The sequence below is a fragment of the Maylandia zebra genome, linkage group LG4 (assembly GCF_041146795.1).
Source record: "Maylandia zebra isolate NMK-2024a linkage group LG4, Mzebra_GT3a, whole genome shotgun sequence".
Classification (NCBI taxonomy): domain Eukaryota; kingdom Metazoa; phylum Chordata; class Actinopteri; order Cichliformes; family Cichlidae; genus Maylandia; species Maylandia zebra.
The window spans coordinates 1,153,931-1,180,814 of NC_135170.1; the positions used below are offsets into that span (position 1 = coordinate 1,153,931).

The 26,884-nt window shown below is 42.5% G+C and overlaps 1 protein-coding gene and 3 long non-coding RNA genes across 6 annotated transcripts; 2 read left to right on the top strand and 2 right to left on the bottom strand.

Annotated features, from left to right (window-relative positions):
• The first annotated feature begins 345 nt into the window (after window positions 1-345).
• On the top strand, window positions 346-26,423 carry LOC143418276 (uncharacterized). 3 transcript variants are annotated; one of them, XR_013098203.1, is made up of 5 exons: window positions 346-547; window positions 21,695-21,838; window positions 22,456-22,522; window positions 26,092-26,168; window positions 26,309-26,423. It is a non-coding gene; the product is annotated as an uncharacterized LOC143418276 (long non-coding RNA). The 3 variants fall into 3 exon arrangements; XR_013098202.1 differs by lacking the exon at window positions 346-547 and adding an exon at window positions 20,522-20,571; XR_013098204.1 differs by lacking the exon at window positions 346-547 and having other exon boundaries at window positions 21,526-21,838.
• LOC101475258 (ADP-ribosylation factor-like protein 4D) lies at window positions 746-4,861 on the bottom strand. Its single transcript, XM_004575796.4, has 3 exons — window positions 4,631-4,861; window positions 3,385-4,082; window positions 746-1,944 (listed from the first exon to the last, which is right to left on the bottom strand). The coding sequence occupies exons 2-3, from the start codon at window positions 3,826-3,828 to the stop codon at window positions 1,780-1,782; spliced, it is 609 nt and encodes a 202-aa protein (XP_004575853.1). The 5' UTR covers window positions 3,829-4,082; window positions 4,631-4,861; the 3' UTR covers window positions 746-1,779.
• Window positions 7,441-11,999, bottom strand: LOC143418274 (uncharacterized). Its single transcript, XR_013098200.1, has 2 exons — window positions 11,927-11,999; window positions 7,441-9,281 (listed from the first exon to the last, which is right to left on the bottom strand). It is a non-coding gene; the product is annotated as an uncharacterized LOC143418274 (long non-coding RNA).
• Window positions 12,586-16,097, top strand: LOC143418275 (uncharacterized). Its single transcript, XR_013098201.1, has 4 exons — window positions 12,586-13,362; window positions 14,150-14,302; window positions 14,674-14,759; window positions 15,346-16,097. It is a non-coding gene; the product is annotated as an uncharacterized LOC143418275 (long non-coding RNA).
• Window positions 26,424-26,884: the final 461 nt, after the last annotated feature.

Genomic DNA, 26,884 nt, shown 5'->3' on the forward strand with positions numbered 1-26,884 from the left:
TGACTCCCCATGGGCATGCAGTTCGATCAGTAGCCTGAAGTATGCACATCCTCCTCATGTTTCACATTCAAGAAGAGCTTGTAACACTGAGGTGATTTCTTTGAATAGCATTTCCTTTTTCAACCTGTGGATTAACATTGCAAGTCACACCTGAAGTCACACACGCCCTGTACACACGCATACATGAAGTATGCGTGTGTACAGGGAATCATGCTATTTACTTTTTGCTCCGACAGCTGAGGTGCAGCAGGGGGGAGCCTCCAATCAGGATAATTGCATTGACTGAGGAGCTGACTGAGTGGGCACAGCAGGCTTTTAATACCAGGGGGGTTAAGCTTTGTCTAAACTCCTCGTGGGATGGCTGAAGAATGCCTTTCCACTTTGGAATATCTGTATGGACTATTGTTAGTAATTCATCAGTGATGATAATAACTCATGGTCATTCACACCCAGAGGATCTGCTGCCAACCATCCCTAGCTGGGGCCTTCCTGGGTGGAGTCTGCATGGGTTCCTTCCCACAGTCCAAAGACATGCACAGTATATATGGTGAGTCCCTGGCTTCCATTCAGACGTGCTCGTATGTATTCACTGGTCTTGAAATCAGAGCCAGAATAATGGTGTTAAACAGGAATGAGTGTTTGGTATTTAGACAGCTATGTGGGTGTGTTTCACATTCCTGTGTGAAGCTTCGCTGCGTGAATTTCAGAGGCTGCCAACAGAATCGTAAAACACCGAGTCCATCCATCACAGCAAAAAGCACAAGTTTTATTAGGATTCAGTTCAACTCAGCTTTATTTATAGAGTACCAAATCACACGTGTGTGTTCAATCTGTAGTACTGTAAAGCTCAAAGATGGCACCACACCTCCGCTGTGTGCACATCGCATTGGTGTTTTCATGCAACTCATTTTACACAACTTCAGGAGAATTAAGTTTATAGATATCGAGCTGTACAGGGTGTGACAGCCGAGAAAGACTTCAGCAAACCATGAGCCTGATTTAAATAATTACAAGACAAAAAACAGAACATCATTAAATTAATATGGCATTAAATAAACATCTTAATATTCACTGAGGAGATGCAGACATGTGTTAGGGTTAGGCTAACAACATCAGCAGACTCCCGCGTCTGCATGGATACTACTGAGGTTAGTGGGGCTGGGTGAACTGGTGACCCGTCCAGGTGTACCCCGCTTCTGTGGCAGCTGGGACAGGCTCCCAGGGCACGATGAATAAAACAATGTTCTCAGGGAAACAATGCTAACGTTGCTCAATTTATTCATATTTTACAAAACAGTATGAAGCCATTGTAAAAACTTGTCTGAACTTAACAATCCAGAAACATCCAGCTGTGAGGAGCAAAGCCCGGTGAGAGTGACAGCGATATGCTCGGGCAGATTCAAACACAGGAAGTTCCTGTGGGTGCACAGAAGTGTTGCTCAGTCTGAGGCAGGGTGAAGATTTAGGTGATCGGGTGTAACACGGGCCGTCTGCACCAGTAACCGAACATCCTTCGACGTTAGTGCGTGCTTCAGTGAGTGTTTGCCAGCAGCGCGGTCACTCCCTCCGCAGAGCTCTGTGGTCCTCTGAGAGTTAAAGACAATGAGAAGCAGTTTCAAAGGTCCAAATGTCTCCAGGAACAGAGTCTACACTTGGTTGGAAACACTGCACCTGATCCACAGGACTGACCAGCTTCTTTCTGGTTTCCCACATTCACCAAGTTCCCCGAGTGTCACAGACACAAGTGCTCACAAATTGGCCTGCACCCCTTTATTTCCATCAGCTTTTCTTCTTGCTTTGTCGGAGCATCCTCTTCCTCTTCACAATCATCTCATAGAGTTTCTCCAGGCCAGGCTGCAGACCCTGACCATTCAGTGCTGAGCAGCCCTCCGTGTGGTGCAGGGTGGAGGAGCTCAGCTCGTGGAGGCCCAGCACCTTTTCCACCTTAAACGAGAAAAGTGAGGTTAGTCCCAACCGCGTCATAGGAAGCAATAAGCTACGAACTCTGAGTGTGAAAGTCGCTTTCAGAAGCAGGTCCTAAAGGATGACGTACGCATGTTTCTGCAGGAGTGATGAGGCTAAACAAAGCACACACCATTAACCGCACTATCCTCTAAACAAAAGGACAGACCAACAAAAACAACATTTTTTCACTTTACAGTTGTGCTGATGCTGCAGTTTACGGAGGTCACCCTGCAGCGACGGCACATCTGTCGCTTCATGTGTGACTCTGTGCTGTTGCCATCTCTGCTGGCTCAGGTGTAGGGCGAAGAAAATAATGTGTTCATCCACAAAACTGGAACTTCATGCACATGATGCACCCACATCATGCTGAACTCCTGCTACATGCAAACCTGTTGCTCCAGCCCACTCAGTGCCTCCCACAGCTACACTGTGTTTGTGCTGGCAGGGTAGCCTCAAATGTGCACATCCATGTATTCTTTTAATAACAAACATCACAATGTATGTGCGTCTGCCCTCTGAGGGCTCAGCGAGGCTGAAACACAAACTGTTATGACCCATGTCATCATTTTGTGAGCTGTTTTTGCTCCTCCAGCCTGAGAGTGGTGGTGTTCTTTTTCTCTCCTGTTTTTGCTAATGCAAGTTCCAGGTGGAGGCTGACGGCTGCAAGACTGAATGGGGCTGGCTATAAACTGGGACACATCAAGACTGGCATGGCCCTGCCTACTTCCTGCTTCCAAATACGTTTAACCCTGTACTTTGTATTAAGTTGTGTACTGTGTGTGGTGAGGTTCCTGTGGCTAGATGAGCTAGACTGGTTGTTTTTGTATATACTTTATAGACCTTTGTTGACTGACCTGGCAGCTGTAGGGTGTTTAGGTTAGAGACAGGTCGGAGGCTTTATCACTCCCACCCCGACATTTCCTTTCTCTAACCATAAATATAATATTCAGTTGTTGGCAGCGTTGGACGTTCCTATCTTTCTCGTGTTGCGCTCTGTAGGCTGGGCTAGAACAATACAAATACATAATCAGCTGCTGCTCCAGCACTGAGAAGTACTCGCCCACCCGGTGACTTCTGCCTTGGCCCGACACTGCCTACGGTCCCTGCTCGTCCCTGCTCTACTCTGCCACCTCTGTGAGCACAGCCGAGGACAGCGACACAGCTAACCAGCCTTTCACACAGAGCATTACTCTATGCACTTTAAAGGATTTTACTGACCTCACATCCAAAGCCAGCCTAAAATCACCAACCTACCTAACATGCTACGAAGGAAGTCCCCACGCAAACTGATGGGTGGAAGTGTACTGCAAGTGTAGAGTGACTATACCTCCAACCACAGCCACAGAGCTAAAAAAGAACAATAAGAAGTAGATGCTGTGCCCAGAGCAATAATGCCGGCCATTCATATTTGATAATTACCTCTGTAGATGACAGCGCTCCATCCAGGTCTTGTTTGTTTGCCAGAACCAGCACAGGAATCCCCTGGTTTTCAGCTGACCGGGTGATCCGGTGGAGCTCCACCTTGGCCTCCTCCATGCGCTCCATCTCCGCTGCGTCCACCACGAACACCAGCCCGTCCATCCTCCGAGTGTACGACTTCCAGAGGGGCCTCAGCTTTTCCTGACCACCAACGTCCCACACTTGGAAAGTTGTGGTGTTGGCTTTGGAGTGTCCGATTTGCACTTTAATCCTTTCCATGTTGAATCCCTTGGTGGGGCTGGTCTCAACAAACTCCCTCAGCTTGAGTCTGTAGAGCAGGGAGGTCTTCCCTGCAGAGTCCAAACCAATCACCACCACATGCAGTGACTGAAAGTTGGGGAGGAATGGGCTGTTAGGGGCCGTGCCTGTTAGCTGGTTCCCCATGTTTGTGCCCTGTGATGGAGTGGCCGCTCTTAATGAATAAAGCAGATCTGGTTATCTCCTCTGGCTTGTTACTATTCTGCTTTTTACTTGTGTCCAGGGTCAGCTTGCTTTCTGCATCCTTGGCAGCGAGAGTGTGTGTCAGGGGGCTCTGAAGGTGTTTGAAGAGTTTACTTGGTTGGAAAATACTTCACACCCTGGCCTCACTTCAAAGGTTACGGGGGAGGGCAGGCTGCCTGGCTGCAGTCACTGAGGACCTGAAGACAAAAGAACAGACAGATGAAAACTCGAGTCAGCGTTTAACAAACGGCCCTGCCTCCGTGAGCATCTTCAGCAACACCAGTGGAGTTTCTATTTCCAGTCTTTTCCAGCTGTGCCCAAAACAGAGCTGGAAAAACCAGGCTCGGGAAGGGAAACCGGAGGAATCCTGCACTACCTGTTCTGGTTTCTGCGCACTTAGTATCATGTCTCACAGTTGGCCCTCTGAAGCAGTGCTACAGACAAAGTAACGACAACAGAATCAAACAAACTATGTTTATATCAAAGCACAAACTAGTGTCAACTGTGACTTCCCCAATAAAAGCTCTTATTTACTTTGAAGACTCGCATATTCCACACAAAAAGGTCACAGTCACGCGCGCACACACAAGCCTTTGTCTCTAGAGAACGAGGAGGAGCCGGAATCCCAGAGGAGGACTAAGCCGACAGCCGCCGTGTGCGCTCCCGGCACACACGGCGGCTGTCGGCGCAGCTCTCGGGTCAGCCAGCGCGCTTCTGCTGGTGGACAAAGATGAACATGTCTCACCTGCCGGTCTTTCCATGCCTGTTCCCGCAGTCAGCGCAGTCATCCTGGGACAAGTCCACCACACAGGGAATCCTCGTAGCTTCGTTTCAAAGGCGCTCCGCGAAGACGTGACCGGTTCGATCCTGAACCGGAGAAGAGTGAACGTGAGCGAGGAGCTCCGGAAACACCCCGCAATCCCGCTGCTGACGTATCAACGGAGGGAGGAGGAGCCTCCTCCTTTTCCCCCCTCCCTCTTCGGCTGTTGCTACTGCTCCTTTAGGAGTCGCTACAGCGGCTCATCCGCCCACAGCATCCTCTGTCACACCAGCCCCTGCACTGCACCCACGAGTCCTCTGTGGGGTCTTCCTGTCTTCCATCGTCAGTGTCCTCTGTCAGATAGAACTAAAATGCTTCTTCTGCCAGCTGAGTGAGTCGGGTGTCAGTGAACACTGAAGAATTGCTGGCTGTGATGATAAATTGACTGACTGTAGTAAAATGTCCTTGATGTAAGGGCGAGATGGACAGCAGTGTATGTGTTGTTGGTGTTAAAAGGGGCGTGATCAAACGAGGAAATGGGTTTTAAAAGGAAGTTGTACAGCTTTCGCAACTTGTGAAAATCATCTACGTATAGATTTTTTTTTCTCCCATCCAGAGGAGGGGTGGGTGAGGGGGTGTTGACACTGGCACCAACTGATTATTTGTAGCACGTGCTTGCTGGAGCTTGAATCTGATGTGGGGAGAAAAAAAGCTGGGAAAGAGAAGGCGTCATGCATTCCTGCATTCTTGCTTTATTAAAGGTAGTGCCTGTGGGCTCGGCTGTCTTTGTTGAACACTCTTCTAAAGAAATCGTGGCTTATTAATTGTTCTTTGTTTTGTTTCATGCATGCATGAGCTCCTATCGTGATCACACATTCCTCATGTTGCATCTCTAGCGTATGGGTGTGGTTTTAATCCCTTTCAGGCCTGATGGAAACCTCTGGTGGCTCTGGCACCAGGGTGCCCCGCCCCGCCCTCTCCTCCCTGTGCCACAAGCAGCAGGCGCACCTCGCAAACGGAGGGCGCCCTTACTCCCAGCAAAGGGGCGATAAAAAACCGATCGGTGCCTGTGCCATTCCCAATACGCGCTGGCTGATGTCGGGGCAGCATGAGTACGAGCATTATTTTTGTTTGTTTTGTTTTTTTCTTTGCCGATGCCCGTGATGCCGCCCCCCCCCCCCCACCACGATGCCGCCCCGGGCAACCGCCCGTGTCGCCGTATCAAACACCGCTACTGCCTGTACTTTCCACTCCTAACAATAATAAACGGGCTTGTTACTTCTGCTTTAACCACTTTGTCGGGATTTATTATCTGACGTCACCACAAACCTTCAAACATTCTTTCATTAATCTTTATTTAACCAGCAAAAAAATCTCCATTGAGATTAGAAAACGTCTTTTACACGGATGTCCTGGCCACGATGAGAAGCAGCAAAGTGCAAAACAATGTACAAGTGCAAGAAAAACATCCAAGTGATTTGAGCCTAAGCAGTGAGGCGTGTCTGTGTAATAATCACCAGGAGATGTGGCATAAGAGAGATACCATGTGCCATAGTCAGGGATAAAAGTGGCCCCACTTTTTTCCCACAACACCAGAATGACTGCAGGTGCCATCAGATCTTGATCTTGATTGATTATATCAAGTGAAGCAGACATTCATATAAATTTACCTGATGATGCTGAGATTCATCGACTGAATTCCACCTTCATACCAACTATGCAGGCATAAGAAAATCCATTAGACCAAAGTTTGTATTCCCATTTTCTAATATTTTATTATTACATTAAATAGCACAAGGTTCAGCTAGCTTTGAACAAAAGCAGCTGGCAGAAACATCCTCCAAAGAGCTAGGTTTGACTTTCTTACTTTGAGCACATTTCAGAGCCTGTGCTTTTTGACTTTTACTCGAGTAAATAAGTTGAACCACTGCTTTAGCTTTTACTGGAGTGTGTTTTTTAACACTAGTACAGTCCACTTGACCACTTGAAAAATGTAAAATAAATAAATAAATCATGTTTTGCATAGTTGGATCTTAACGAGGTTCCAAGTAGAGCTTCAACATGCAACAAGAAGAAATGGGAGTGAGACAAAACATATTTTGAGAAATTTATCGAAAACAACGCTTAAACTGAAACCGGCTGTTTTACACTTGATCTAAGTGTAGCCTCGCTCTCTCACCGCGGTAAAGTGAGCCGTCATTTGTGAGCCGCGGTCAAACCAGCCGCCTCCTATCCGCCGCATAAATTTCCTTGCGCTTTTACACCAGTCTTTACGGTAGCGCCTTTTCGCTTTATGTGCCGATTGAAAGCCTATACCCGCGCACACGTGCGCGCGCGCGAACAGTCGCACGCACATGCGTGCACACAAATTACAATGAAACAGCCCGATACAGTCAATACAATTATGGAAATGTCAGAAATTCATTAAAAGTCATCCTGAGTAGTTGAGGTACAACTTTCAACACATTCCTCCTCAGGGACACCTACTGTACCTGTGTGCCAGGTTTCAGCCAGATTCACTGTAAAATTACTCAGAAATTAAAGGACATTTATATTCAATTCAATACAGTCAATACAATTATGGAAATTTCAAAAATTCATTAAAAGTCATCCTGAGTAGTTGAGGTCCAACTTTCAACACTTTCTTACTCTGGGCGTCCTACCGTACCTCTGGGCCAAGTTACATCTCAATTCAATGTAATCTTTATCAAAAATTGAAAGAACAATTATATGTCAATGCTGGATGTGTGTCCTTTCAAAGTGACACTAAATAACAGAACTCAGGCACATCAGGGAATAATCCAAAAGGCGGATTTATTAAACAAAAACAACATACAAAATATCTCTAACCCATACTACATAACCTAAAAAGAAACAAAGGGACACTTAGAAGCACAAGGAAACAATACTGAAAGGGCAAGAGACACAGTCCAAACATAATCCACAACTAAAATGCCAAAAGAACAAGTCATCCCACATAGCAGACGGGTCTTGCCTGGATCTGGTGTCAAGCCGGCACTGCTGGCTGACTTCTGGCATGGTAAGATGGCACTGTTTATGTGATGGCATGCCACATTTGGCCTGATTGGGTGAATGTGACATGTTGTATAGAGCACTTTGAGTAATATGGGTGAGTAAAAAAGTGCTGTATAAGAATCAGTCCATTCACTGTCTGAACAGAGTTTCGTCATGTTACTTTTGCACTATTATGTTCCAGCACATGTTGTTATTACATGGCTTACATGGCTAAGGTACACATTAGGCTGACATCTGGGGCCAGAGCTGAAACTGTTCTGGGCCAGCACAGGGCCAGCAGTGTGTCTGCAACTGGCCTTGTGCTGGCGCATGTGTGGGCCACCTCTGGTAAACCAGATCTGGGCCACCATAGGGCCGTCATTCTTTGCGGTACGCAGGCCATGTGTAAGCACATTGTGTGGGACAGATCCAGGCCATACCAATTTTGCTATGTGGGAGGAATTATGTAAAAATAGAAACATCATAAAAATGAAAATGAACATAAAGTAAAATGTACTGAAAAGAACATCAGTATGGCCATCATTATTTGCTTGGAAAGTCTAAAGTTCCATGGCTTTGAACAGCCAGAGAACGCAATGCCCAGCTTAGAATGACTAAAAGTAACTTCTTTTAACATTCTGTCATTCTGCCTCCATATCAAACATCCACTAAAAATAGTCATTTGAAAAAAAATATTCGCCACTTTTCATCAGTTTGGGTTCCTCTGTTTATAGCAATTTTTAGAAAAGAACCCAATACCTTTGTCACTATACAGTTGTACAGTGAGATACAGAGCATCTCCTACTCATTGCAAACATGCTGGGAGGGTGGCTCTATCCGCCTTAGTGCAGCTGCTGTACCATACTGTGATGCAGTAAGTTAGTAGGCTCTCAATGGGCGAGTGGTGGAAGGGTGAGCTGTAGTCCACAAAGAGCATTCTGGCGTAGCTCTGCCGCTGTTCTAGGTGACTCAGCACCGAGTGGAGGGTGATGGCATCTTCTGTGGATCTGTTTGCACGGTATGCAAACTGGTGGGGGTCGAATTCTGGGGGGAGGTAATCCTTGGTGTGCTGAAGGACTAGTCTCTCAAAGCATTTCATGATTACCGGTGTGAGGGCCACAGGGCAATAATAGTTCAGGCTGGTGATGGGAGACTTCTTTGGTACTGGGATGATTGTGGCTGATTTTAGACAGGATGGGATGGCTGCTTCATCCAGTGAGAGGTTGAAGCTTCTGGTGGAGATGAGGGTGAGCTGGTGGGCACATGCTCTTAGCACTTTACCACGTATTCCGTCTGGACCGGCCGCCTTCCTGGGGTTCACTGCTAGGAACACACATCTGACATCGTGCTCCGTTACAGTGAGTGGAGCGGTGCAGGAACCAGGTGAGGATGAGGATGGGAGCAGGGCTGAGGCAGATGAATGCTGCTGTTGTGGTGTTTCAAAGCGGGCGAAGAAGCTGTTTATTTCCTCTGCTAGCTGCACACTCAGGTTTTCTGTTTTCACAGTTCTGCCTCTGTGGTTTATGATGTCTATTATTCCATGCCATGTGTTGTTGCTGGACAGGTGGGACCCCTTTTCAGGTCAGCTCGAGCAGACCTGTACAGAGCTCTGTCAACAGACCTACAGGGAGTGCAGAATTATTAGGCAAGTTGTATTTTTGAGGAATAATTTTATTATTGAACAACAACCATGTTCTCAATGAACCCAAAAAACTCATTAATATCAAAGCTGAATGTTTTTGGAAGTAGTTTGTAGTTTGTTTTTAGTTTTAGCTATTTTAGGGGGATATCTGTGTGTGCAGGTGACTATTACTGTGCAGAATTATTAGGCAACTTAACAAAAAACAAATATATACCCATTTCAATTATTTCTTTTTACCAGTGAAACCAATATAACATCTCCACATTCACAAATATACATTTCTGACATTCAAAAACAAAACAAAAACAAATCAGCGACCAATATAGCCACCTTTCTTTGCAAGGACACTCAAAAGCCTGCCATCCATGGATTCTGTCAGTGTTTTGATCTGTTCACCATCAACATTGCGTGCAGCAGCAACCACAGCCTCCCAGACACTGTTCAGAGAGGTGTACTGTTTTCCCTCCTTGTAAATCTCACATTTGATGATGGACCACAGGTTCTCAATGGGGTTCAGATCAGGTGAACAAGGAGGCCATGTCATTAGTTTTTCTTCTTTTATACCCTTTCTTGCAGCCACGCTGTGGAGTACTTGGACGCGTGTGATGGAGCATTGTCCTGCATGAAAATCATGTTTTTCTTGAAGGATGCAGACTTCTTCCTGTACCACTGCTTGAAGAAGGTGTCTTCCAGAAACTGGCAGTAGGACTGGGAGTTGAGCTTGACTCCATCCTCAACCCGAAAAGGCCCCACAAGCTCATCTTTGATGATACCAGCCCAAACCAGTACTCCACCTCCACCTTGCTGGCGTCTGAGTGGGACTGGAGCTCTCTGCCCTTTACCAATCCAGCCACGGGCCCATCCATCTGGCCCATCAAGACTCACTCTCATTTCATCAGTCCATAAAACCTTAGAAAAACCAGTCCTGAGATATTTCTTGGCCCAGTCTTGACGTTTCAGCTTGTGTGTCTTGTTCAGTGGTGGTCGTCTTTCAGCCTTTCTTGAACTGAACATAAGTTCCCTGCAATTTCTGAGGAATTCTACAGTAAATCTGGCTGAAACTTGGCCCAGACGTACAGCAGGTTTCCCGGAGGAGGGATGTGTTGAAAGTTGGACCTCAACTACTCAGGATGATTTTTAATGAATTTCTGAAATTTCCATAATTGTAGTGTATTGACTGTATTGAATTGCATATAAATGTCCTTTAATTTCTGAGTAATTTTACAGTGAATCTGGCTGAAACTTGGCACACAGGTACAGTAGGTGTCCCAGAGGAGGGATGTGTTGAAAGTTGTACATCAACTACTCAGGATGACTTTTAATGAATTTTTGAAATAAACATAATTGTAGTGTATTGACTGTATTGCACTGAATATGAGTTTACTGTGATTTCTGAGTAATATTACAGTAAATCTGGGTAAAACCTGGCCCAGAGGTAAAGTAGGACTCATCCAGGCTGGAGAAACTGATCAGGAGGGCTAGCTCTGTGGTCGGCATGAAGCTGGACAGTGGCAGAGAAAAGGACATTAAAGAAACTGATGGACATTATGAACAATGCTGGGCATCCTCTGCACACGGCCATTAACAACCAGAAGAGTCTGTTCAGTGACAGGTTGCTTCTCCCCAAGACAAGAACTAACAGACTTAAAAACTCCTTTGTCCCACACGCCATCAGACTGTTTAACTCCTCTCTGGAGGGGAGAGGGAGGGGAGACAGGAGGACAAAGGAGGGGGGAACAACTAAGCTGTAGTGCCTCTTCACCTCACTGTACAATACCTTTTGTGCAATACTTTTTGTAAATAGTCAACAGTGCAATAGACTCAATACTTGAAATGTGCAATTCACTTGTATTTTTATTTTTATTCCTATTTATTCTATTTATCCCCTTCGTATATTTTATTTATATTTGTTTCTGTATTTATATATATGTGTGTGTGTGTGTGTGTGTGTGTGTGTGTGTGTGTGTGTGTATATATATAAGATAAGATAAGATAAGATAACCTTTATTAGTCCCACACGTGGGAAATTTGTTTTATATAATATTCTGTAACTCTGTAACTTCTGTCGGTGCTGTGCTTTTTTGGAAATCGAATTTCCCAGAGGAACCCACCCGAGGGATTAATAAAGTTCTATCTTATCTTATCTTATCTTATCTTATCTTAAGTAGGTGTCCGAGAAGAGGCTTGTGTTGAAAGCTTGGCATCAACTTTTAAGAATGATTTTTAATGAATTTTTGAATATGCAACCAGACTGTCACGATGGCTGTATTGGGCTGTTCCATTGTAATTTGTGTGTGCGCGCGTGTGACTGTTCGCGCGCGCGCGCGCACGTGTGCGCGAGTCTAGGCTTTCAATCAGGATATAAAGCGAAAAGGCGCTACCGTAAAGACTGGTGTAAAAGCGCAAGGAAATTTATGCGGCGGATAGGAGGCGGCTGGCTTGACCGCGGCTCACAAATGACGGCTCACTTTACCGCGGTGCTCTCTCCTGCGCTCGCTCTCGGCTGCGTAACTAGGTTAATTGTGAATCCACCTGCATATTGATTGTTTTATACCGTTTAGGACAACTATAGAAATTTACTAAAATACTCATTGATGAAAACTTATCAAACTTTCAGTATTTACCTTTGTCATAGTTTTCGATTCTTTGGTATCCTTTTGTCCTCCAGGTTCTCAAACACCGGGGAGACGCAAGGCGGTGCAATCTGCTCCTCCCTCTTTTTAAACGAGCCAATAGGAGCTGCTCACATTAAAAACAACTTTATTTAAAAAGTCATTTTACACCTGATACAAACATTTTAAAAGTCAAACAATACACAAGTTTAAAAGAAAAAAAATTATTTTAAAGAGTTTTTAAGCATATATATGAATATACAATATTTGTCAAATAATTGTCACCCAAATCAACATCATAATAAAAATATAATTAATAAAATATATAATAATGATAAGAAGAATAACAACAACAGAAACAGTTTACCTAAAAGCTCTTCTAACATTAGACTGCTTTTGAAAAGTTTCAATAGTGTCAATACACCATAGGGACAAGGGAGTTACACAGTTGAAGTGTGACTGCTTGAAAGACCCCATTCCCTCTCCTTTCCACTAGTTCAAAGATAATATAAATTATTTCTGGTTATATAATTTGAGGGCACAAGTTTGAAGAGTAACATTTTAACAGATCGGTAATATACTTCGGGAGCTTTACTGGATCTGATTAACCAATACTTCCATCCTCCATGTAGCTAACTGTCTTTTCTCTAATACAGGAGAGTGTATCTGATCTACACTGAAAAAAAGGGACTGGCCATCTCTTGGATTTATGTAAGCATCTTGCATGCATTTAACACAATTGCCTCATGTTTTAAAGTTAAATGTAACTATATAGTGTAAAAACTACATGATATGCAGAAAGGGTGTATTAAATTGTTCATATCATGTTCAGGTGAAGTAAGTCAATAAGATAGCAACGTTAAATCTCGTGAAACCACGCGTGATTTCATCTCGCGGGCTTTGGATCGTGGTTTAAAAAAGGCATCCATCTCAGTCAAGTCGAGCAGCCAACTCTACGTTTTTGGTATGTCTTGATTTTTTGAATTCATTTTTACCATATTTCAGCCAAATGTAGTTAAACGTCTAGAGTGTCGCCATGTAACATGCTAAAAAAGAGCCGTTAGCTTATTTGCTGTTTTATCTGTTGTCAAAGAATTGGCGCTTTTTCATTTGAATTTGTCTTTGGCACAAGAGCCGTAATATCACATTAAACCTAATTACGAGGCACTCATAACATAATTAGGTTTTCTGTGTGAATAGATTTGTCAACTGACTCTTCAGTTACATTGTGTATTTACTGCACCGTGGTGTTAGTGAGATTTTGGACATTGAACAGCTTTAGCTAATATCATCAGCGGCATTATGCTAGCTTACATCCCTACCCCTCCTGCCCTCACCTGCTGTCCTTTTGTTTTTGTTTTTGTTTTTTTTGCTGCACATTGAGAGATGACCTCTATTCTGCATTTCACCAGGAGTCAGCTGATGGATTGTGGGTTCAAGGTGTTATGGTAAGAAAGTATATTCTATTTTCGTTTCTGTAACTTAATTATAATAGGTTTTTTATAATTATTAGGTGCATGCATACTCACCCTATTAATACAACTGAGAGATCCAAAATAGAATAGAATAGAATAGAATTGAATTCAACTTTATTGTCATTGCACATGCACAGGTACAGGGCAACGAAATGCAGTTTGCATCCATCCAGAAGTGCTTTAGTGATATAGATATATTACAATATATATTAGCAATAATATAGATATGTGAGTATATTACAGAAATGGGTCTATTATGGTATGTTATAATGTACACGGTATGAAGTATGTTGTGAATATTCTATAACTATAAGTATGTACAGGCTGTAGTGAGTACAAGCTATGTACAGGATATGAACAGGATATAAATATGAAAAACTATACAGAATATGAAATAAATAACTTTACAGAATCTGAGATATACAGCTATACAGAAATGGGAACTATGCAAGTTGTAAACAGTTGTAGGATTAAAGATTATCGAATGTACAGAATGATTATTTACACAAAATCTGCCATAGGTTTAACTTATACCTGTATGTATTGCCAGAAAGGTGATTACTGGACTCGCATTAATGCACACTTGAACTGAAATGAGGTTGTAACTTGTGGGTTGTTGGGTTGCAAATCAGAAACAAACATCTTTGGATTTTTTTTAATCCCATAAGATCTGGAAACACAGTTTTTATTCAACAAAACATTACTGATTAACCAAGCACAGTGCCTGCTGTTATTTCAAAATAATTTTATGTCATTTTAGATGAAATGCAGCATTCCAGTGCATCCCAACCATGCCTTTACAGTCAAGGTTTCTGACGGAGCTGAGTTTTTCTCTGACAGTCTGCTGAAAGTGTTTGCAAAGTGATCGGGGGAACAGGGCACAAAGCTAAAGGATGTAGCTGCCATGATGACAGTAAGAACTTTAAAATTCTTTAACTACAAAGTGTATATGTATTGCATTAGGTCAGTAAAAGATTTTTATGCTACATCCATTGAAACAGTCAACTATTACCTGTGAGTAATGATTCCACTAAAAGGATGCCATAATTTTCGTCATGCATTTACTGGCCCACTGAGAAAAAATTATCTTTTTTTAAAAATAAATGTTCTGGAAACTATATATCCATAAAGTTGATGTCAAACAGGAACTTTTGATATTGCTTTGTAGATGCTGGTGTTGCATGTTGACTGGTTTAAAAAGTCAAGAGTTTTTGTCTGGGATCATTTTCTTCTGTGCTACTGAAAAGTTTACAAATCTCTGTTTTCTTTGTTATAATAGTCAAGGATGACATTAATGCTCGGAGTCCCTCATCAAAGTGCTCCGCATCTGTGTGAAAGACAATTGCAACATCTTGGTGCAGGAGTTCATGGTGAGTGTTTTATGAGTAGATTGTGGCTTTGCAACATTTAAAAATGCATTTAGTTATCCACTTGATCCTCATTGGACTGGTTAGGACCAGTAGTCCTCTTTAATAATTTGAAGTTCACATGAGGCCTGGTAGTGAACTCGGCCGCCGGCCCTTGAGGCCCCATCCCCACCCCTGTATTAGGGGTCACATCAGTGTGAAAAAACTTTAAATTTGTCATTCTAATGAACAAAGGAAAATCCCACCAATATTTATATTAGCTTTTGTTTGAAAAAATGACCAACAGCTAACCAAATTGTGGGGCTGAAAGTCTAAATTCTAACATCTTCTGAGTGACATAACCTGGATTTCTGATGGGCCGGTGTCTTTCTAACAAAAACTAATGTAAAGCATTTGAAATTATTATGTTTTTCACCCTCTCTTAGAAACTCTGTTAGACCATGAATGGCAGCATGGCAGGCCACTCTTTGGCTATAGCTATTTACTATGTTGCTTGCATTGGTTTAAATTACTCTAACATTAGAACTGGTAGATTCAAAAGAGATGAGTTTAAAAAGGAATCTTAAATAAATGTTTTGTGTTTAACCAGGACTTGACTGAGGCCACTGCACAGATTGAGAAAACCACAATGAACATCTGTCTCCAGAGGATGCGGCAGGCAATGACTTTTCTGATGTTGTTCTTCAAGATCTGGATAACGTGACCTTTGCAGTAGCCATGCTGTTTGGACCTTTTTTATTCCTTCAACATGAGTTACCCATCACAACTCTGCTACACTTTTGAGGTGATTCAATGGGTGGTAATGGAGTTGGATGCAACTCAGCTCTCAAGAAAAGCTCACAACTAAGACAAAACTGCTCCTGCAACGAAGCTCACTGTTACGCATGCAAGCTGATCAGCTCTAGGTGAGAGGACATTTAAATCTCACACTTGTTCTGCTGCATTTTTGAAGCTCAATTCCAGGAACGGATCGCAGGGTTCATTTTTATATACTCTGCAACTGCCATGAGGACGAGCCGTTTTTTGTTGTTGTTTGTTTTTCCTTTTGCTCTGTACAAGTTCTGTTTGTCTGTTTGGCAGCATTTTTAAATTTCTCTTTGTATTTTTTCTTTCTTTTACTAGTGAAGAGATGTAGCATGAACAGTTATGCAGTCTAAATATCCCATATGGGTCGTGTGAAATGGTATTTTCAGTTTCATTCAGTTGAAGTAAAGAACGTTGAATATTTCTAAGTGTGCTGTTTTGAACCAAGATGTCACAGTATGATCAGTGCTGTAATTTTTGACAGTCACTGTATCAATGTTATTTTTGCGTCTCTTGAATAAAGGTTTTGACCTGCAAGTGCTAATTTCTTTAGTTATTGGGGTAAAATGGGTAGTGTTAATAGGAAGGTGTTTGCCAATTCAGTAACCTAATTTAATGTTAATGGAAACTAACATTACCTCAAATTGTTTAGTCATAATTGTTGTTTAACTGAATCTTGACGTTAGAGGCCTTAAATAGAATGTTTTGATTTGTTCTTTCCCAACATTTTTCAAAAGAAACAGTCCAATTTCTTTGCTGTGATTGATTCCAGAGAACACGGAAGAACTGACATTATTTAACTGTTGATTTATATAGATTCAGTAGAGGAGTAATGTCAGTTTAATTCTTTACCTACTGCAGTGAAATTAGACATTTTGTTTTGAAAGGTTACTGGTGGATGCCAGCAACCATCTTGGAAGAGAACAATACAATCTGTTATAAGGCCTCCATTTGAAAATTGTGTATTTGATACTAGAATATAATAGCAAAATGTAATTTGAAGATAACATGTAGTATTTAAGTGACCAAGTAGTATTGGGTAAAAGTTATTGAATCGTGTTGGGATAACGTGAGAAAATTGTGAAGGATTAAAATATTCCAAGAGCTCAAATTACTTCATCAAAACATGTTTAAGTCACATTTTATCAACACAAATTGCACAAGTTTATTGAACATGAATAAATTGTGTTAATTTAATTCAATTGTTTAAGTTGCTGCCAAAGCAAAACATCTGTGTGCAACAAATGTCCACCATTGAATTAAGTAAATCCAACAACATATTTTTTTCAGTGTACTAAAAATCCTCAACTGCATGTTTGCTCAAGTAAATAGTCTTAATTGTTTGAACAACCAGTAATCCTTAATTTGCAAATGCCAAATCTGGATTTTGTCTGTGTAATTCACCTTTATCTTAGGTTTTTTATTTGTATTTTTTGCTTTTCTTTTTTCTACTCTTGTGTCCGTTTTAATCACTTATTATTGCCGCTGTGACAAGTGAATTTACCTAAGAAGAATCATGAAGTCTTTATTTATCTTATCTGAGCCTCACCATGCAGAGCGCTGAAAGTTTAAATTAAGTACTTTAAATGAAATCTAAAATTAAAAAGTAACCAGTTTCAAACCAGTTATTTGGAATAGTGTGCAGAGTGTTTTGAGTAACATTGAATGTTCAAAAACACCAAAGTTCCTATAGTCTCACTTGACAGCTGGGTTGTAGTGTCTGATAACACATAACATCTTCAGGTCTCAATGTGGACTTTGAGCACATTTGCTAGCCAAGGCTAAATACTGAGAGGGTCAAAAATGAAGGGTAAAGAACATCTGACTGTACGTAAGGATAGCAAAAGTGATAGACTGAGGTTGTGCCAAATATGTTAAAGTTAGGGTGATTTGTTAGAGATTGGTACCCCATGGGTGCCGTCTGCAGGTTATAAAAGAGAGTTATGTTCATACTTTCTTTTGAGTTTCTTTTTACAATTTGACTTTCAGAACTCCCTGGGTTGTGTGCAATCTGTGATGGGCTTGTTTGGAATAAATCCTCCTTTATTCAAATAACACTTTCTCAGGCTCTTCACAGAAGAAGAATCCTCACATAAGCATGTGCTACCATTTTGAACCAATGTACACATTTACCATCACTGACCCAACTAGGACCTACATTGGATGCCCACCCATATGGATTTAATGTGAGAAACCCAAGTGGGTCCCATATATACTAAACAATCTTGAGCCCATGTAAAATATATGCCCATATTAACTTAACATAACCCATATGGGGCCCACATAGACATGTTTTCAGGGTCTGACTTGCATTTTCCCACGTGTGACACATATAGTTTGACCAGGTGGGCCCCACCTGTGTCATCAATGCTAAAAAAAAAATACATTGATTACCTCACTTTGCCCCACCTGGGGCACACAGCAACAGCCTATCCTTAAATGACTGTGTTTGCCCATGTCTATCCCAGGTGGAAAACCCAAGTGGGTCCTACATGTGTTTCCCATTTTGGACCAAGTTAAGTGTTTCCCATGTTTGACCCAGCTAGGACCTACTAAAAGTGCCCACTTGGGATTGCCCATATGGGTTTAATGTGAAGAACGCAAGTAGGCCCCATACAAAAAGCCCAGTTTGAGCCCATGCCCACATGGTACCCATCCAGCCCAAGCAAAAACCAGGTGGGGCCCATATATACATGTTGGCTGGGATCGTGGTGGAAGCAAAACAGCAAAGGTCAAAGGGAATTCATGACGATGTTTATGTGAAGCGTAGTTTGGATCTTCTTTTGCTGCTGGTTCGGTCAATGTTGTTTGGAGAGAGATAAAACCTGCAGCTTCAGAATCAGCGCAAAAAGGGCGTGAACAACCGTTCCGTGCCGCCGGGTGAGAAAGGCGACATCTCACTGGTTCTGATCCGTCGGCGGGTCCGCGCTTTGTGTTTACGTCTTTGTGCAGAATCCGTGTTGGTCTTATTAAACCCGATTCTTTGATCCCCATGATAGAACAGAGAAAACCCGACTCAGAGGGGTCAAAACATTTATAATTCTTTATTCAATCATCTTCTGGAAGAGAGAGAGAGCCCTGCACAGCCCAAAGCCAGTTGTAGAATCTCTGACATTAGAAGCTAAACATGTGTCTCATATCGGTGTTATTGGTCCTTTACACGTCAGACATAGTTTGGATACAAACACTCCTTATATGTTACTAGTTCCTCTTTTTGTCTGGTTTCCTGTTTTTATTTATATGCTTGTACAGCTCTACACTGACTTCCTGTTTTTCAGTCTGGCTGAGCACTTAGTTTATGAGTCAAAAGTGGCCTTGCTTTACAAGCCTTTATTACTAAAATACATAAAACAATATAATCAGAAAATAAGCACTAAGAATATATGTTTATTCCTCAACAGCCTCTGTTTAAATTAAGGTGGATGAGTTGACCTGTGTTTGGTCACTTTGCATCAACCAAGAGCCAACAACAGCAAACTAAAATTGCTCTGAAAGCTTTTATAGACTTTAATGAACAGATAATACTTTAAGAAACAGCAATAAAAAAATGTTTATCTCAGGGTCGGGCTCAGGTCACTGCAGGGTCTTAGACTCCCTCCTCTCCAGGCTGTATTCTCTGTAAATGTCTCCAAAAGCTCAGTTTGCTTTGCTCACAGGCTTTGATGTTGATCACTCTCCTCTGATTCTGTCCTTCAGAGCAGCTGGGAGACGACGTTTCTGTTCACTACTGCCAGGAGAGCTTCCTGCCAACCACATGACTCAGCTGGTCTTCTAACAATGGAAATCCACTTGTTTTCAGGGTATAAAATAACCAGGGGTAGGGTTCTGTTGGTTGCCAAGTTCCACTTTCATGTTTAGTTACTTATTATGGTATTTCCACCACAATAACATCTTAGCACTGCAAAACCTGATCTGACAGCCTTGAGTTCATTTGCTTAGCCATGGTCTCTGTGGCCAGTTCAGCATCACCAGATGTTACTTTTCTCTGTTTTTTTTTTAGCTAACCGTTTAATATAAAACATCCAACTTGTATAGAAAGAACTGGAAAAGAAAGCTCACTTTCTCTGGTGTGATGGCTGGATTAACACGTGAAAGTAAAAATATGAAGAATTGGTGCAGAAACCTCTTTCAGAGTTCATTCTGGATCCATGCCACCACGCTGTCCGCTGGCGCTCTCTCTGATTGGAAATGCTCGTCCAATGTTCGTTTCCAATCACACACTCAGTGTTCCCACACAAGCGTGGTGGTGATGTGCTCAGACCGGTCCTTTCTGTGCCTCAGTGTTTCCTGCCGGTGCTTCAGTGTCCTCAAAGCATGCTTGTTAGTTTAAGCACTCACTCCTCTTTTCTTTTAATGCCACATTTTAATCATCAGCACTTTTCGATGCATTCAGATCACTTCATGTGGCTCACATCCATGGTCACAGCAGAATCAGAGTTCAGCTTGCAGTTTATTTTTTACATGTTGTCTGTATTTCAAACGGCGAGATCTCTGCAAGCATTCGGTCTTAGATTGAGAGAATACATGAATGAAATGTTTTCCCCTAAACAACACCTGAGCCTGTCTACATTTACCTTTAATGGCAAACTCTTCTGTAACAAACCTCCTGACTGACTTTCTTCACTTCCTGTCTGCTCCATTTAATGTTTTGTGACATATGCAGCAGAGTTCAAAGGTCTGTGACCCCCAGCCTCACCTAACAAGGACTTCTTCTTATCCAGGTCTCCTAACTAGCATCTTTTAAGACCTTCAGTGAAAGTTGGTGTATTTAAAATGAACACAGAAGCTTAACAGCACACAGCCATGTCAGGGTGGGACCATTGTTAGTGAACCATGGAGGGTGGAGGCAGCAGATTTACCCACAATCCCCCGCCAATCTGTTCCTCTGTAACAAAGCAGCCCAGCGTTATGTTGCCTGGAGGCTCTCCTTATCGAGGTCAGAGTGACACTGACACTTCAGCAGTGCTCAGCCCAGCCTGTACAGCTGCTTTGTCTCCTGAGTACAAGTCAGGTGAGTAAAACTCTCATTTGCTCATTAAGACCACTGCGACTGTCTGCGCTGATATTCATTCACACACGTAATCTTTAACAGCTAAAAGTCCAGGAATCCAGAAGAAAAGAGTTCAAATTAATCATGTCTTCATTCATTAAGAGTGTGGAAACATGATCCAAAATCTGGGTGTTCCTTTGTCATTACACAAAGTCTGAATCTCTATATCATATGTGTGTAACATGATATTTTCCATAGCTTCAAACTCTGACAGTGTGAATCAGTATTCGAGATGTGTGGTATCATTTAAATGTTGTGTTCATTTTAAGCGTACAGGGCTCACACTGAGAGCAGGTGAGACAGGACCCAGCACAGTAATCAGAGTAGCTGGTGGCAGTGGTTGGGTGCTGTATCATGTAGCTGCTGTGAGATAAAGCACAGTGTTTGTAATCCAATCCTCCCCAGCACCAGCACATGCTGCTCGAGTCAGTTTGAATCGTGAAAATGAGAGAATGTGAGGATGATAAAGAGAGGAGACATACCTGTGGAGGTGTCAAGAAGTGGACTCCTGTGCTTGGTGTGTGACAGGATGTCTGAGGAGTGGACAAGTGTACTGATGCTCGTTATCCGTAACAAAGGTGAGAGCTGTAGTAACTAAGGGCTGAAGCTGAAGAGACACCATGAAAGTACCAGAGAGAGTTGTTGAAGAAAAGCACTGCAGACGTGACGATGCTGGATTGTGCTGATGGAGGAGGACAGATGGAGCTTCACTGTGTCTTTGTGGATCAGAGGAAGCAGATGAGATGCTGCCAAGAGAGGAACTGTGGTGCTGCATGAGGAAGTCATGAGAGGGTGGTGAGGTGTGAGTGGACAGATGGGTTCAGATGAGCAGCATACATTGGTCAGGTCTTCTTCCTCTCTCCATCCATGAGGTGTAGAGGCTTCAGATGTTCTGCTCCTGACACTGACCATCTCTCTATTTCCAAAGCAATCTGCATCCTGGCTTTGATGTCATGTAACATCATGCATAAATGAAGATGATAAGGGAATGGGTTTCCATGGCAACTGAACTTCCCATGTCCTCCAAACTTCACACCTTCATCTCTACATTTACCCCAGTTCTCTTTTTATGTACTTCCCAAAGTGACCTTCGGTGCAGGCACACCACAAAGGTTTACAGTGTCTACGTCTCCGTAGCCCAGACTCACTCGAGATGTCAGCTATGCACTGGGAGGCCAGGCGACGGCAGACTGCTCTGGACCGCAGGATGGCCCGAGACAAGCAGCCGGTGAGCAAGCAGCTATCTGCTTTCTAATAAGGAACCAGACATAAATGTTCACTTATGAAACTTTCAGTGTTTTTAAATATGAAATGACATCAAGTGTAACCAGAATCTGAACATTTTTCATTACGTTGGCAACATCTCCAGATTGTATATACTCGGGAAACTAATTAGATCCTATCACAAACCATCCATCCTCTTCCACTTATCATCAGGGTCACAGGAGGGCTGCAGCCTTTCCCAGCTACCACAGAGCGAGAGGCACAGACGACCATTCACACCCACAATTTACAATCACCAATGGACCTAAACCCACTAACTGCATGTCTTTCACCATACAGGTCTTTCATTAAGTTTCAGTGCTCGTAATACTTTGTCCTGCTGACTGATCCATGCCAATCCAAGTTTGTCAAGGCTTCAAGTCAGGAGCTGTCACACTTTTAGTTGGAAGTTAGAGAACTTCAAATCATTTCTCCAACTCTCTGGCTCATCCATTACCCTCCCTGTAACACATTGTTCTGATGATCTGAGCACTGAAGGCAGACTTTCCTCAAACTGTGACATATTCTTTAAACTGCAGATGAGTTCAGAGTTGGCTATTGTGTCCATCTTTCTCTTCACAGTTGGTGCACATGAGAAGCTGTGCTGACACCAATGCAACCAAATCAAATGCAACACAAGAAGAACGAGGTAGGACCAGGCTTTTAACTATCACAATCCTCGAAGTACAGCTCGGGGGGTTGTTGGGGTGGGGCAGCGATCCTCTATATTATCTACTTCCACTTATTGATCACCCAAACACCCAGATTGAGTTTTAGTTCATTTGAAAGCCTGATGCTTAGTCTTGTCCAGCCAAGCTGGAAAACTGAAAAAACAGTTTTATTTGTTATCATCTCTAAGCCTAATCCTTACTCTGAGTTTTTGTCTGATTTCTCAGACTTCTTATCTGATTTATTGCTCATGGAACAAAACACTGGGAGAAAAACATGTAAACAGGAAGGTGAGACGAGACAACACGGAGACAGAAATATAACTAAACATAGCAGCCATAACCAAGTTTAACTCAATACTAACTAATAGAAAACTAAAACATTATAACACAGAAAAAAAACACCATAAACTCAAAAGCTGGGTCAAATGACCCAGAACCACGACAGTTATTAGACTCAATTGGTTTCTCTCAAAATGTAAAAGAACCCACCCACCACTTTAATCACACTCTAGATCTTGTTTTAACATATGGCATAGAAACTGAACATTTAACAGTGTTTCCTGAAAATCCTCTGCTGTCTGATCATTTCCTGATAACATTTACATTTACAATAATTGATTACACAGCGGTGGAGAGTAGACTTTATCAAAGTAGATGTCTTTCTGAAAGCGCTGTAACTAAGTTTAAGAATATAATCCACCCACTGTTATCATCTCCAATGCCCTGTACCAACACAGAGCAGAGCAGCTATCTGAACGCTACCCCAACAGAGGTCGATTATCTTGTTAATAATTTCACCTCCTCACTACGTACGACTCTGGATACTGTAGCTCCTGTGAAAACTAAGGTCTCTAATCAGAAGTACCTGACTCCGTGGTATAATTCTCAAACACGTAGCCTAAAGCAGATGACTCGTAATCTGGAGAGGAAATGGCGTGTCACAAATCTAGAGGATCATCATTTAGCCTGGAGAAATAGTTTGCTGCTTTATAAGAAAGCCCTCCGCAAAGCCAGAACATCTTACTATTCATCACTGATTGAAGAAAATAAGAACAACCCCAGGTTTCTCTTCAGCTCTGTAGCCAGGCTGACAAACAGTCAGAGCTCTGTTGAGCCAACCATCCCTTTAACGTTAACTAGTAATGACTTCATGAGCTTCTTCACAAATAAAAATTTTATCATTAGAGAAAAAATTACCAATAATCATCCCACAGATGTAATATTATCTACAGCTACTCTTAGTACCATTGATGTTAAGTTAGACTCTTTTTCTCCAATTGATCTTTCTGAGTTAACTTCAATAATTACTTCCTCCAAACCATCAACGTGTCTTTTAGACCCCATTCCTACAAAACTGCTCAAAGAAGTCCTGCCATTAATTAATGCTTCGATCTTAAATATGATCAACCTATCTCTAATGATCGGCTATGTACCACAGGCCTTCAAGCTGGCTGTAGTTAAACCTTTACTCAAAAAGCATCTCTAGACCCAGCAGTCTTAGCTAATTATAGGCCAATCTCCAACCTTCCTTTATATCAAACATCCTTGAAAGAGTAGTTGTCAAACAGCTAACAGATCATCTGCAGAGGAATGGTTTATTTGAAGAGTTTCAGTCAGGTTTCAGAGCTCATCACAGCACAGAAACAGCTTTAGTGAAGGTTACAAATGATCTTCTTATGGCCTCTGACAGTGGACTCATCTCTGTGCTTGTCCTGCTAGACCTCAGTGCAGCGTTCGATACTGTCGACCATAATATCCTATTAGAGCGATTAGAACATGCTGTAGGTATTACAGGTACTGCACTGCAGTGGTTTGTATCATATCTATCTAATAGACTCCAGTTTGTGCATGTAAATGGAGAGTCCTCTTCACACACTGAGGTTAATTATGGAGTTCCACAGGGTTCAGTGCTAGGACCAATTCTGTTTACATTATACATGCTTCCCTTAGGCAGCATCATTAGAAGACATAGCATACATTTACACTGCTATGCAGATGACACCCAGCTCTATCTGTCCATGAAGCCAGATAACACACACCAATGAGTTAAACTGCAGGAATGTCTTAAAGACATAAAGACCTGGATGGCCGCTAACTTTCTGCTTCTTAATTCAGATCAAACTGAGGTTATTGTACTCGGCCCTGAAAAGCTTAGAAATATGGTCTCTAAGCAGATTCTTACTCTGGATGGCATTACCTTGGCCTCCAGTAACGCTGTGAGGAACCTTGGAGTCATTTTTGACCAGGACATGTCCTTCAACGCACATATTAAACAAATATGTAAGACTGCTTTCTTCCATTTGTGCAACATCTCTAAAATTAGAAATATCCTGTCTCAGAGTGACGCTGAAAAACTAGTTCATGCATTTATTACTTCCAGGCTGGACGACTGTAATTCATTATTATCAGGAAGTCCTAAAAACTCCCTGAAAAGCCTTCAGCTGATCCAAAATGCTGCAGCAAGAGTCCTGACAGGGACTAGAAAGAGAGAGCAGATTTCTCCTGTTTTGGCTTCCTGTTAAATCCAGGATTCAAAATCCTGCTCCTCACATACAAGGTCTTAAATAATCAGGCCCCATCTTATCTTAATGACCTTGTAGTACCATATCACCCTATTAGAGCACTTCGCTCTCGCTCTGCAGGCCTACTTGTTGTTCCTAGAGTATTTAAAAGTAGAATGGGAGGCAGAGCCTTCAGTTTTCAGGCCCCTCTTCTGTGGAACCAGTTAAAGGGAGTTTTTCCTTCCCACTGTCGCCAAAGTGCTGCTCATAGGGGGTCATTTGATTGCTGGGTTCTTCACTGTATGTATTATTGTAGGATCTACTGTACAACATAAAGCACCTTGAGGCGACTGTTGTTGTGATTTGGCGCTGTGTAAATAAAACTGAATTGAATTATCTGGCATCTGAATGATTTATGACAGGCCACACACAGGCTGCTCTACACTCTCACATATCAGAACCCATTGATGTAATGCTTTCTTGGCAGTGGATAACAAAGGATTCATCATTCACTGCCTCATTCTCTCCCTTGTCAGCCATTCGTTTGGCTGAGATCATTCTAAGGGCAGCAGCAGCAAGTTAGCCATGTGGTCAGCTAGAAGCACACATCATTTTTTCAGAAGGTTCACTGTCCCTACAGCATCTCCCTCACCGATGCCACAGCTACAGGTTACACACAGAACAAATCAAATCATTTAGTGAACACACCTTAAATATCAGCGTAACAGCTCTGTCCATTCAGTTTGATTGATTTGGCTCTCGTGCAAATCACTCACATTAGTGATGAGTGGGATCAGTCTTAAGGTGGTAATCAGGTCTCCTGCTCCTTGTGGTCTGACCTTGTTTCCTTGTGTTAGAGCTCTCAACAAGCTTGTGTTTCAGTTCAGTTTATGTTTTCATATGGCACCAGCGCATAACAACAGTTTCCTCGAAGAGGATTACGCTGCAAAGTAATCTGAAGAAGACCTCTGCTAGGCTTAGGGAGGGGCAGCCTAATGGGATGAGAGGTAAACAAGAGAGGTAACATTTCCATGTGCTGTTTGTAGCCGGAAGTCAGCATCACTGTGAAGGTGACCTGAAGATGGATGACCATCACAACCCCAAGATTCCCAACAGGTTCTCAGTAGGTATCATTGAATTCCTGTGATAAGGCTTGGCCTGTCATTGTAGACTGGCTATGACTCATTTTCATTATGTTTATCAGTCGTCTTAGTAACGGCCCATCTATTACAAATATTGATCTATTATCCATTTATCTTCCAGTCTCTGCAGTACACCCAGCAGTGGTGAGGAAAGGGAAAGCCTCAACTCTCATGACTATTGCAGCATGTGTGGAAGCAGCTGTTTCTGCATCTATCAGATAATAAATGAAAACGACTCCGTCCATGTGTCTGTTACTGGAGTTACAGAAGGACCCTCAGACAGTTTGACACATATGCACACTGTACAGCGAAGGCAGCAAAACTCTGATGAAGCTTCAGTGCTTGGTCTCTCTCACATACACATGCTCAAACACACAAACAGGTGTGGGTGTCTGACAATGCATGTGTAACACACTGAACACAAAAAGGAGAGATCAGGGTCATTATTACCATCACAGTGATTTATTCAAACAGCCTTGGCACAGGGCAACTGTGTGCTTTGCAAAGGGAGGAGAGAGAAATTTAAGGCATGAAACACAGATGCACATAAAATCATGAGAAACTCTAACAATGCAGGTTATTAAGAAGCTGCCTTCTTGTGTAAACTGGTCCTCCCACCTTAACTTTGCTCTTTGTTTAGCCTTTTCTGTGCTGACTCTCTCTAGTGTCTCCAGTCCTTCCCATATTTTCCAGTTCT

Excerpts from the sequence above, each read along its gene's own strand:
- LOC101475258 (XM_004575796.4), bottom strand. The coding sequence starts at position 3,828 with ATGGGGAACCAGCTAACAGGCACGGCCCCTAACAGCCCATTCCTCCCC. Across the intron at positions 1,945-3,384 it reads GAGCGCTGTCATCTACAGAG|GTGGAAAAGGTGCTGGGCCT; the intron begins GTAATTATCAAA and ends TTCTCGTTTAAG.